The 12,350-nt window shown below is 43.3% G+C and overlaps 2 protein-coding genes and 1 pseudogene across 2 annotated transcripts; all 3 read left to right on the top strand.

Moving 5' to 3' along the window:
- Positions 1-2,205: 2,205 nt before the first annotated feature.
- On the top strand, positions 2,206-4,455 carry LOC148342603 (nanos homolog 1 pseudogene; annotated as a pseudogene).
- A 1,057-nt stretch (positions 4,456-5,512) lies between these two features.
- On the top strand, positions 5,513-8,120 carry neff2 (neuronal intermediate filament family member 2). The gene is made up of 4 exons (XM_088305822.1): positions 5,513-6,212; positions 7,113-7,490; positions 7,694-7,818; positions 8,036-8,120. Exons 1-4 carry the CDS (start codon positions 5,640-5,642, stop codon positions 8,118-8,120), a joined length of 1,161 nt encoding a protein of 386 aa, XP_088161948.1. The 5' UTR covers positions 5,513-5,639.
- Positions 8,121-9,293: 1,173 nt separating this feature from the next.
- mrps26 (mitochondrial ribosomal protein S26) lies at positions 9,294-12,090 on the top strand. Its single transcript, XM_088310138.1, has 4 exons — positions 9,294-9,655; positions 10,648-10,794; positions 11,578-11,701; positions 11,782-12,090. Exons 1-4 carry the CDS (start codon positions 9,450-9,452, stop codon positions 11,911-11,913), a joined length of 609 nt encoding a protein of 202 aa, XP_088166264.1. The 5' UTR covers positions 9,294-9,449; the 3' UTR covers positions 11,914-12,090.
- The last annotated feature ends 260 nt before the right edge of the window (positions 12,091-12,350 follow it).

Below are 12,350 nucleotides of genomic sequence, written 5' to 3'. Positions count from 1 at the left end.
TTTTGGGAGGTCGACGAGCTTCTGAATTTTTAAATTTCACACTTTATCCTGCGGGGTTGTTACGATACAGCCTGTTGAACTCTGCCCGGCAACAGGTGACGACGCAAACTTGACGTGAGTCATGGAGATGTTGCTACCTGCATTTTTTTGGGGCATTCAGGGAAAAAAAATGTTCTTCATTTATTTTGAACTGAAGCTAATTTTTATCAAATTTTTTACGAATTTTATCTGCAATTTTGGTTGCATCAAATTCAGAGTTAGTTGTTTATTTTTGCGATTGGATTCTCCATTGCAGAGTGAATGCTTTGCTTTTTGTCGGAACTAAACGAAAGGTCTTTGTTTAAAATGTTTAAATCATTGGTTTCACGGAAATTTGACAAATCACAATTAGCAGTGGTATCGATAACTTGGTATCGGTATTGGTGAGACCTCAATCGTTGAGTAAAAAAAAAAAAAGTCTCAAACCTCGCTACTTATTTTTCAGGTGTTTGAATCACAAATATGAAACTTGATCCTTTTCGCGTTCTCAATGCATTTTAGGGCTCAAGCTCAAAATTTTGTCTATGAAAAATAATAAATTATATTGACGTATTTTAACATTTATTTAACCGTATCTTCATTTTTTCCAAATCGCCAACGTGACTCTTGAGCACAAACGAAGACCTTCACGTTATTAATATTCCAGCATGCAGTCTGCTTTTTTAAAGCAGGCCTGTAGAAATTGATTCCCATTTTCCCTTTGTTGCCCCCCCCCCCCCTCCCCAACCCCCCGCCTACCTCCAATGTCATCAGGAGGATGCGGGTGTTTAAAAAAGATAAAAGGGGGAGGGGGGGTGTTGAGAGAGAGCAAAATGAGGGTTAAGTAATAGCTGGTGACAAAGCACTTGATGTGCGCCCGCCCCTCCTCAATTCCCCCCGTTGACCTTGGCTTGTTGGCGGCTCGCCGATGCTGCCGCTGGGGACACCCACACCCGTCTGGGTCCCCAATTTGGGATGTGCAGATGGAGCAACCGTTGATAGACGCACTTGCATATTCCCTGTGGGTGGTGGGGAGGGCGTTCAAGGGGTGGTCAGAGGTGAGGGATCACAGCCGCCCCCCCCACACACACACCCACACCCACACCACCACCACTACACCCCCCTGACTCTCAAGCAACCCCCCCCCCACCCTCCATGTGTCTGGGGACGTCCAAGCTAAAATGACACATTATGCACTTTATGCAATTGATGCAGGGAGGGGGGGAGGGGGCATGAGGGGGGGGGGGGGGGTCTTGTGTTCAGCTGGCACATGCGTCACACATTTATATTGTTGCCTTCAAAGTGTTGTTGGGTGAGGCGAGTGAATCTTTTCTAAATGAACTGAAAAAGGCATCATTCTGGTCTTCTCTTTCAAAGCTTAATTACATATACTCCCCCCCCCCAAAGCCCCCCCCCCTCAATTGACACTCACAGTGAGGAATAATTCAGTGTCTCATCAAACGTGTGCAAATGATGTGCATCACAGTCTTTGTGCTCACAGTCAAGTTGCTTATCAAGCTCAAGTCATTTGTGTGACTGACTGTTTTACTGGCTAATGACACGCGCGCGCGCGCGCGCACACGTGGAAGCATCACGCGCACGCGGGTTTAATGCATATTAATGAGCGGCCTACTGTGGAGAGGTGGAAACAATGGGGTAGAAAGGGAGGTGGTGGGGCGGTTTGGGGGGGGCACAGCAGGTGCATGGAAGGGGGGAGGGGAGAGGGGGGGGTCATCACTTTACATTCACTCACTGTAAATTCACCGTCTAAGAGGAAACTTTGTTTGAGAGGCCAAGGGTGCGAGGGCCATGCACTTTGTACATGCGAGCGGTTTAGTCCATTTAGTTCAACTCTCAAAAATTACGACATATCGCGCTAAGATTATTTCTACAATCAGAAATGGAACCGAAAAAATTGAACCGTGTGTCACTTACATTGGTCTGGAATGCAATGCAATTTTATTTTGAATACTTTATGAGTCTGTGTTGTGCACTCAAATGTGGGTTTGCGAATGTTTTATGTTTTTGGACTATCTGGTGCAAGCATCTCCTGATGAATTATTATATTGATTAACCATAAGCACGGAAGACTCTGTAAAAGAGTAAATGTTCATTTGGGGGGGGGGCGCTGACTGTGGCGCGTCTTCTCCAAAACCACGCCCCCTTCACTCCGCGAATGACAGACACTTAACCGCGCCTGCACGTTGACTGTCCCGCACACTGGAACCAGCTCTTGCAGCAGGAGGAACCACAAATAATCGCAAGAAGACACAGAAACGGAAAAGAAGAAGAGGCGAACCTCCCGCATTTCAAGCCGCCCATGCTGACACTTTCGCCCGCGCGATGGATTTGGTGGCGCGCCGCTCCTTGTCTCCGTACGACTACACCTTCAATTTCTGGAACGACTACCTGGGCTTGTCCACCCTCGTGGCCCCGAACCGGATTCGGAGCCCGGCGTGCAGCGGCCCCAACTCCATAACGGAGTCGCTGAAAGCCACGCTGGGCTTGGACGACTCGCCGTTCGAGCTCCGGGAACGCTTCTCGCTGCTCCGCCAGCGGCCGCCCGGTGACAGAGACGAAGCGGCCGGCTACGCGGGGAGCGCCTCCTCGGTGTGTCCGGAGGTGGCGGAGCGCGGACGCAAGCAGGCTCCGGGCGGCAAGGCCGAGCCCAGGGTGTGCGTGTTTTGCCGGAATAACGGCGCCCCGCAGGAGGTGTACGGCACGCACATTCTGAAGACGGCGGACGGCCGGGTGCTGTGCCCCATCTTGCGGGCGTACACGTGCCCGCTGTGCAGCGCCAACGGGGACAACGCGCACACCATCAAGTACTGTCCGCTCTCCGCCAGGGAGCCGCCCGCGGGCCACAGGATGCTGCTGCAAGCCAAAGGAAGCAGAGCACCCGGCAAGAGGCTCAAACTCTTCTCCTCAATTTGACGAGGACCGCCGCCGAGGATGAAAACATGCAACCAAGTTTTTTGTTTGTTTTTGTTTTTGTTTGTTTCTTTCTTCTTACAGGGGGGTTAAAAATTCACAAAATAGGGTCAAATATAATGCCTGTAATTTGTTATTCGATTTTGACCAAAAATGACGTTTAATTCGGATTTGATCCAGATTGCCCATTTAGACTGAATGTAAATGAAATGTTTCAGATTGGTGACGATAGACAGAATGTTAAATTCATTTTATACATGAGATGATGCCCACTTTGAAGGTGGCGTATGCTGAAATGTCAAACTAAATTTAATCCAGATCTGATGAATACACATTCAGACGGATTCTAAATGTTTAATTATTTTATGAGAAACAAGATGCAAAAATAATCATCTACCCTCTTATATATTTATACAAGGGTATGATCTCATATCTGTCACATGTTCCATCCAGTTTGAGCAAAGTGTGTGGTGTTCACAGTAATGTCAAACAAAGTTTAATCAAGATTTGATCTAGATTGTGGATTCATAACAAATGTAAATGTAAAATGTGTATAAGGTTTGTAAGAGATTAATGTTAAAAATTGTCAGATTTTGTAGAATTGAAAAAAAAACACTGTACAATGTGGAAACTCTATTGTGACATCAAACCAAATTTAATCCAGATTTGATCCAATTTGTATGTTTACACCAAATATTAAATATATATATATATATATATATAATCCAATTTAAACACATTTGTGATGCGCACCCAGGGTCATTAGTTGCAACATTAAACTGATTTTTATCCAGAGATGTTATGAATTGCATGTTTGGACTCGATTTGGATAAAACATGTTCAGATGATTTAAAAGAGAAAAAAAATATCTGAGTCCAATTTTACAACAAGAGACAGAAGCTATCGTGTCAAACCAGATTCGAATCAGATGTCACATGTAAACATGACATAGAAAATGTCACTCAACATGTTTAGACATCCAAAGCACAGTGTCGGGTGGTGCTGATTTCTTTTGTTTTTGCGATAGCTATTAAGATGGCCTCATTGACTTGAAAGGCTGACACGTGTTCTGTCTGTCACGTTTTTGGTCTCTTCACTGCGGACATTCCGGACAGAGATTTGATAACAAACCAAAGCACTGTATAGATCAATGATGACATAATGATACATGTGCAGCTCTCCTGGTAGGGGAGATGAACGTCTCACAACCCACACTTTTCATCTCCACGACTATATTCTTCTTTTAGGGATGAGTTTTGTACCAAAGCAACACCTGCTCATGTATGTAGCCTCTTGGATGTCTTATATGCAGCATATTGACTTTTTCAGTCTTTTGCATCATCGAATGTAAAAATGGCCGAATGTAGACGTGACAATGCAGTTGACACATTGTTTCCGAAATCTGCTCCAATGGATCTTGTAAATGTTTCAAAGAGCAACATTCCAAAGCTTCTCTGTGTTAAAAGAAAATGTTTTGATGTACTTATTTTTTACCGAAGTGGGAGGCAGGGGGGGACTTTCATTGTACATAAACTCTGAATAAAAAAAATAAAAAATAATTATAAATGTTTGCATTTTACTGGGAGAGCAGCCCAATGACGTCACAAATACTCACATTACATGCAGTGATAGGGCGCCACCTAGTGATTGAAATGAGTGATGACTGGCAGGAGAAAGAGTAAATTGTTGACTCGTAACATGCTTAAGTGTTTTCATTCATTTGTAATTCAACTTTAAGCATACCTGCCATGTTTGTTTCTTTAAAAAAAAATCAAGGGGCAGTGTGCGCAGAAGTATTGTTTAGACATTTAAAAGGAGAAAAAAAATCACCAAAATTTTAAAAAGTCTTACAATATGTGCAAAAAAAGCTACAAATTTGACATTACAGTATGAATTTAGTCCATTTTATAACTGTTAAATCAATATGTTAAAATAAATACATTTATAAAATATCATTATATAGAGCATAAAAATGGCCGTCCTTCATTATTCCGCATTTTCTTCCCAAAAAGGGAATGTTTGCTGCGTTACAACTTTGAATTAAACAGTCTTCGTCACACTTTGCACTAATTGACCGCTTCTCAATTATTTTACGTTATGTCCCCCGTGTCCCCCCCCCACTCCCGAGCAAGAAGTAAACAATTCACGCCCCACCACCACCCACTCACCGTCGCAACTATAAATACTATCATTTTCATTGCAAAACAAACCGACACCATCGAGTTCATACTCACAGTGCACAATGGGCAAGGAGAGCTCCACTGCCAACTACTGGAGTGGATGTGCAATTACACTTTCTTGCGTTACGACGGGAAAAAGCACGTTACCCATGGTCACACGCGCCCCCCTCAGCATCGCAACACCAACCGTGCTGCTATTCCAATCATTTGTTAAAAAAAAAAAAAAAAAAGGCTTTATACTGCACAGTACTGTCTGTTCTTTGCTAGCACGCTTGCACTGAGGAGAGAGCGTGTACTTCACTGCAACAGTCAGCGATTGGTCGAATGGCTGGTGACATCACTCGTGTGTGTGTGTGTGTGTGTGCGTGTCTATTTAAAGTCTGTGTTCTGCAGCATCCCCGAGCTGGTGCAGTGCACAAACGCTCGCTCATGCTCACCCATGGTGTGCAGGACGAGGGGGACTTCTTCTGAAAACATCCATTTCACTCCCATAAAGAAAAAAACATCACCATGAGCTCCTCCGTCTTCTGCCGTCGACCTTGGGACGACTTCAGAGGTTCCCGCTTGAAATCATCCCCATCCTGCTCCTCACCTGCAGCTCCGGAGTCCCACAGGAGGCTCATGGAGGCGTCCGTATCTCCGACCCGGGCTGGCGTCCTCAGCTCGCGGCTGCTGGAGAAGGAGCAGCTGGTGGACCTCAACGACCGCTTCGCAGGCTACATCGAGAAGGTTCGACTCCTGGAGCTCCATAACCGGGCGCTGCTGGCCGAGCTGGAGGCGCTGCGAGGGCGAAAGAGCCAGACGTCGCGCCTGAGCGGGCTTTACGAGGAGGCGGCGCGCACTTTGAGGGTTGAGATGGAATCGGAAAGCCGAGAGAAAACGCAGATGGAGGCGGAGCGCGACTACCTGAAGAAGGTTCATGAGCGTGTGACGGAACGCTGCGACGAGGCGGTCCGGCAGCGGGAGGACGCCCAGGAGGCGCTGATGCAGGCCCGGGAGGAGGCGGGACGGGCGGCACTCTGCTACCTGGACGCCCAAACCACCGTCACGTCCCTTTGCGACGAGATGGTCTTCCTCAAAAATGTTTGTTGCTTTTTTTTTTTTTTGTTTACTTATTTTGGCTGTAGATCCAGAAGATTTTTGTACAGAACTTCAGAACATGCTGCAAAACACAGTGAGAAGTGTCAGGTGGTCTTTCCGGGTTTTCAGCTAGCCACCTCATCTCTGTTACAATTCCATAAGCGGAAAATTCCAAAAATCCTGAAAAATGGCAGCGTCAGCAGAGTTCATAGTGACAAATTCCGTTTGTGTCTTAACACACTTTTGATTCGGATTCTGATCTCTAAAAATTCCATCCCACCTCTGATATCACAAAAGACGGAACATACTCAGGGTCAATTTGGTCCTGACCATCAGACACCTTAACGACGAGAGTCAGAACTGTTTCCTCTTTCCGGACCTTCGATGTTATTTCTCCCGAGCTTCACAACCTATCAGTTTCCGATGTGTAAACGTGTCTGTGTTGTCGTGAAATTTATTCATCATCAAGGATGAGACTGATGATTTCGCGATATATTTTTTGAGCAGCATTTATCCATAACCGTGTAACCTTCAAACTTAATCACCGTAAGAGCTAAACACATTTAAAAACACACGCAAACAATGAGCTAACATATTTCGCAATATTTACAAACACAAAATACGTAGATGAATCATTTACACACCTTTTGCCTCTTCAGTGGGGGTGCTAGAAAAAGAAACGTCCGTTTTTCTGAGGATCGATACGAAACTCTTGGCCGTACTCTTCGTTAAGTTACCTTACGTGTAAACTCCCATAAACAGGAAGTTGGCCTTCAAAATAAAAGCCCATAGCTAAAACCGTAAGTAGCACTTATTCATGCAAATTTCAAATGAAAATAAATTCACTACTGCTGTTCCAAAAATATGAATATGGTTAGTTACAGCGAGCGTGTCATTTGTCAGGTCTTTGCGGAGGAGCACGTGGAGCTGCAAGCCCAGTTGGAGGTGGCCAACATCAGCGTGGAGGAGGTGCCAAGGGCGGCGGCGCGGCCCCACCTGGGGGAGGCGCTACGGGACATCCGCGTGCAGTACGAGCGGCTGGCTGGAGAGAACACGCAAGTCGCTGAGGACTGGTACAGGAGCAAGTGCGCCGTGGTGGCGGACGCGGACGGCCGGAACCGCCGGGCGGCACGTGCCATCCGCGAGGAGACCTCCGAGTATCGCAGGATGCTCCTGGCCCGATCCTCTGACATCGAGGCGCTCAGAAACATCGTTGAAGCGCTCGGCAAGCAGCTGGGAGAGCTGGAGGAGACGCAGGCCAACGAGGTGGACAAGTACCAGGTGAACTTTCAAGCCTTTACACACAAAGTTCCCACAAATGTCTCGTACGATTCACGGGACTTTTTGGAGAGAATCCAGCTCCGTACAGTCAAAATGGGAACCTTGTAAATTCCCAGAGCTGCACATTTAAATTGGATTGGCATTCGAACGTAACAAATTCTCCCTTAGTAAATCGATCCAAATGGTTCGCATTCCGTTCCCAGATGCGGATCAATCAACTGGAGCGAGACATAAACGACGCCAAGCAGGAGATGGCGCGCTACATGAGAGAATACCAAGACCTGCTCAATGTCAAGATGGCGCTGGACATCGAAATTTCTGCGTACAGGTGACACGCTTTCACCCAAACCAGTGCTTCTCTATTTTATGTTATTGTATTGTTCATCCATTATAATGTTGATTTTTTTTTTTTTTAGTATTAAATCCGCGCTTCATCCTCATTACTCCTCAAAATTAGAAAGTTGTCCCTCAAATGAAGTCATGAACCTGTTCCGCAAAGAAAAAAAGTTATCCCGAGGCTTGAAATGTTGTTGTTTTTATTTTAGGAAGCTTCTAGAAAGCGAAGAGCTGCGGCTGTCGGATCCCTACCTTGCCCGCCGCCGTACACTGAACACCCAACCACAGCATTAAAACATCCTCGTCATGTTTACAAGCCGTCACCAAATTGTCATCCACGTCAAGATGGACGCGCCCTCGCGTTAAAAAGCAAGCAAGAGTTCCAACACAAGTCCCCCTTCTTCTCCACACATTCTGACTTCAAAGGCAAAAAAAGAAAAGAATACAAAATGGCAGAACTGCATGAAGCATCGTTATTGTTAAAGTGCAAGCAACAAACTTTGCACAAACACTTGAGCAAGTGTTTGTAAAAGGCCACAAATGCTGCTTGGACTTTAAGAATTATGTAGTAGTCGTCGAGCCGGTGACCCTAAACTATTTATTTACATCTTCTTCTGCATTTACGCCCACATTAACATCAAGAGACGAAAAAAATAAGTAAATGCAGAGGAAGCCTAATCGTCGCTGGCGTCTTCTATTCATTAGCAAGTCTTAATTGTTTAGCTAAGCTCAAACATGAAACTGAATGGAAACTAAATGAAACCACGAGCAACAAGTCCAATAAAGAAATAAGATCGCGTGAGTCTGATTGTGTAGACTTTCTGATCTGGAGATGACGATGACGACGATGATGACGATGACGATGACGATGACGATGATGATGAGCTGTGCCAGGGATGCATTGCATGCAGTACAATATAAAATGTCAAATATGCATACTGATACATTAAAAAGTCCCAACCACACAGTTCAATAATCAATAACACAATATTGGATTTGCAGTATGTGATATAAAACCTAAACTCAGTTGCAACGTTAGAGCACAATATACAACCTAATATTATATACAGTTGACACGGTACGTAAAGGAAGTTATTTTCGGTTCAGCTGCTGCATGAACTTTCTACCAGTAGAGGGGGCTAAAACACAATAAAACACACTCAGATAAATAAGACACAACAAACGCATAAAGAACAAACGCGAAATAGACTTTGGAAGGAGGGCTCTGCTGACATTTGCGGTTTTTCCTTTTCTTAATTTGCCAGCCGTGTTAGTTTGGCAAAATTCAAACCAGTCTTCTTTAGCGACAAGGGCGATTCTTCTCCTCACGAGTCATGAGGATTACACGATGTTGCATTACCAGCGCTATCTACTGTAAATGAAAGACATAGCCGGGAATCGTTGTCACTGACTTCTAATGCAAAACTCACCGCAGCCACTAGATGGCGATGAAGTGTCCAAGAAAAGTCTTTCCGCCTTCGGATCGCTTCCTGGTCAGAGGACACACGCAAAGATGGCGGCCACCTGCGGACGCTGAATCTTCACCAATGTGACATATTTGGGGTTGTTCAACTTTCAACCAGCCGCTTCAAGCGACCGACAAGCCCGACAGGCGACCTGGCAATGTTCCGAAGCGCGCGGGCAGTCCAACTGCTGGCGCCCGGGCGTTCCGCGCTGGTGGAGGCGCAACGCGGACGCAAATCGCGCACCGACCCAGTGGCCAAGTCGAAACTGGGGCGAATCAAAGTGCCTCCGCCGGTAGACCCGGTGGAGATGGTCGTGCTGCGGGAGAGATACGGCGACTACAAGCTCATCATGAGGGCGCTGCGGTACTCCTCCACGCTCGACACATCACACTCACTTGTTTTTATTTGGACAGCATGAGGTCATGCTAATGCTAATGCTAAATGCTAAGCGAACTAAATTAACAACATTAATCCTTAATGTTGTATTTGAATCACGTATAATGATATTCATCATTTAGTATAATGACACCTGGCCCAATTTACCATTTGATTTGAAAATAAAAAACATATATGCATTTTTTTTTAAATCGATACTCCTGAATTGACACGTTTCTTATATTTTTCTAACAAAATATACTGTATACTTGCCTTCATTTACATTGGTTTTAGTTGTACATTATACATTTTGAAAGTTTTAATTACGTTTTAATGTTACACGAAAGAAATTACTCAAGCCGTAATTTACATGTTTTTTTTAATTTAATATATTTGCCTTGATTCACAAGTTTTAAATGACTGTGACTATTCATGGTGGTATTAACTTACTTATTTTTAATTCTAAAATTTAAAATGTACGAATTTTTTTATCATTTTAAAATAAAAATCTGTTTACGTTTTTATAAAACAAAATAAAACGTGCCTAACGTTATTTACTGTAAAATATTTTTTTGGTTTTGTTATTTTTAAATGTTAAAAAAATCCGTCATTTACATGTTTCCTTAAACCTCGTGTTATGTCGTGGATAAAATTGACCCATTTGTAAAATCTAGAGTGAAACAATAATTGAAGTTGAAGTGGCAGCTGGCCACATTTTTTTTTACGTTTTCATTTTATGATATTAAAACACTGCATTGCGTTTTTTTTTATTTTATCAAACATTAGACCCATGAATATTGTTAAGGAACAAACACAACGGGGGACGGGTTAAAATAAAGCTGGATATATTGGCCTCATTGTCCACGTGCATTTTTTAAAAATATAATTTTTTAAAATACATTGTCCAGTGACATTTGTTAAAGTCTGAAGGTACCTTTGACACAGCCGACCGCTTCCAATGTTTGTGGTGTTCATTTCAGTGTGGAGTTCAAGGAGGAGGTGCTGCGGAGGAAATACGAGAAGGAGACGGGCTCCATGGCGGAGGAGCGAGCGCGGCAGGAGGCCGAGGAGCACCGCAACCTCATGGACTTGAACCGCCAAGAAAACCTGCGCCTGCTGCAACTTCGGTCAGCCACGTGCAAACACCAGACGCATTGAAAAAAATCTTGATTAGCTGTAAAACCACCAGACAGCAATGTGATTCTTTTTGGTTTATTATTTGATTGATCAGCCCTCATCAAAATGGTCACATTGAATTTTTTTCCAAGATTTTAACCATTCAATTGCTGTCATTAATTAAACACACACAAAATTTCATTTTCCGTATAATACGTACATGCCAAAAAAAGTCTTTGGAAAATTACCTCTGAAAAATGGCGAAAAAATAAGACTGAAAAAATGTATTTTTGCAAATATTTAACTTTTCTGTAAAAAAAAAAAATCAAATCTACGACAAAAAAAATCTTGAACAAATTAGCAAATCATACTGCAATATTTTTCTTATTGAACATTTACACTGTGCAACACCGCTGACACTTGAAGTATTTGGAGTTGATTGCAGACATCTTTGTACGTCACAGTCTAGTTCGTTTTTCACTAAATAAATTTCTACTGCTGTAGTAAAATATAGGATTTTTTTTTATCGTTATTGATCTTATGTAAGACTTCATCTGCGTTTAATTGGCAACAATCCAGTAAATTGTGATTAATTTGAAAAGGTGTAATATTGGCTGATAAAATGACTTTTTTTTCCCCATTAAGACTTTTTATATTCACTGTAAGTAAGTTTGGGTGCCACTCAAAAGAAAAAATCCTCCAAAATCTAACAGGCAAAAATGAGGTTGAAAGACGTTTAGACACGACAACCGTGCCATTCTCAAATTTCCGGAGCTCATTTGTGTTTTTTCCAGAATTGTGCGGATTCAGAAGGAAATGGAAGAGGCGGAACGCAAGAAGCTAGAAGAGGCCCTCCAGCGACAACAGCAACAGCAAGATTTTCTCAGGCAGAAAGAGGAGGAAATTTTGCAGTTGCAGGTACACTTTTTCATCTAAAAGAAAAAAAAAGGACATCTTTGAGATTGGTCAAACATTTGTTTTGTTTTTTTTGTTCGTAGGAGGACGCAAAGAACTTCATCACATTAGACAACTTGGACCAACGCATCGAGGAAGCGCTGGACAACCCCAAGAATTACAACTTTGCTGTGGACAAGGAGGGCCGAGTGGTTAAACAGACGGTGTTGCAGTGACAACTTCGGACAAATAACCGAGAAAATCGTTGGCCATCAAACAAGATGCTCACTTGCAGCAATCCGAGGACTATCCGTGAAAAGATCTTCTCCCGTCATTTCTTGATGGCTGGCTTTTATTTTTCACGTTCTGATTGTCATTTTCAATGTAACGCCAATAAATTTACGTGCACGCAACTGAATCGAGTGTGTTAGTTCGGAAGTTCAAAAGGAGTGACGCAATTATGGTCTTCGGCCAGATGGGGCGCAGCAAAGTCAAAGCTGAAGGATGGCATTTTATGTTGTAAAAATATTATTTTCCAAAATTCATTAACATTTAAAAAAAGTGTTTGCCTTAATTTACATACATGTATTTTTATCTGTTCAAATAAATTTGAGTAAATATATTTGCCTTAATTTACCATTTGCATGCATTTGTGTTCTTGTTTATTTTTTAC

Source organism: Idiotropiscis lumnitzeri, chromosome 1 (genome assembly GCF_059441095.1).
Source record: "Idiotropiscis lumnitzeri isolate Australia: NSW breed Sydney's pygmy pipehorse chromosome 1, RoL_Ilum_1.0, whole genome shotgun sequence".
Classification (NCBI taxonomy): Eukaryota; Metazoa; Chordata; class Actinopteri; order Syngnathiformes; family Syngnathidae; genus Idiotropiscis; species Idiotropiscis lumnitzeri.
This window is presented reverse-complemented; position numbering and strand designations above follow the sequence as displayed.

Excerpts from the sequence above, each read along its gene's own strand:
- mrps26 (XM_088310138.1), top strand. The coding sequence starts at position 9,450 with ATGTTCCGAAGCGCGCGGGCAGTCCAACTGCTGGCGCCCGGGCGTTCC. Across the intron at positions 10,795-11,577 it reads CTGCGCCTGCTGCAACTTCG|AATTGTGCGGATTCAGAAGG; the intron begins GTCAGCCACGTG and ends TGTTTTTTCCAG. Across the intron at positions 11,702-11,781 it reads AGGAAATTTTGCAGTTGCAG|GAGGACGCAAAGAACTTCAT; the intron begins GTACACTTTTTC and ends TTTTGTTCGTAG.
- neff2 (XM_088305822.1), top strand. The coding sequence starts at position 5,640 with ATGAGCTCCTCCGTCTTCTGCCGTCGACCTTGGGACGACTTCAGAGGT. Across the intron at positions 7,491-7,693 it reads ACGAGGTGGACAAGTACCAG|ATGCGGATCAATCAACTGGA; the intron begins GTGAACTTTCAA and ends TTCCGTTCCCAG. Across the intron at positions 7,819-8,035 it reads ATCGAAATTTCTGCGTACAG|GAAGCTTCTAGAAAGCGAAG; the intron begins GTGACACGCTTT and ends TTTTTATTTTAG.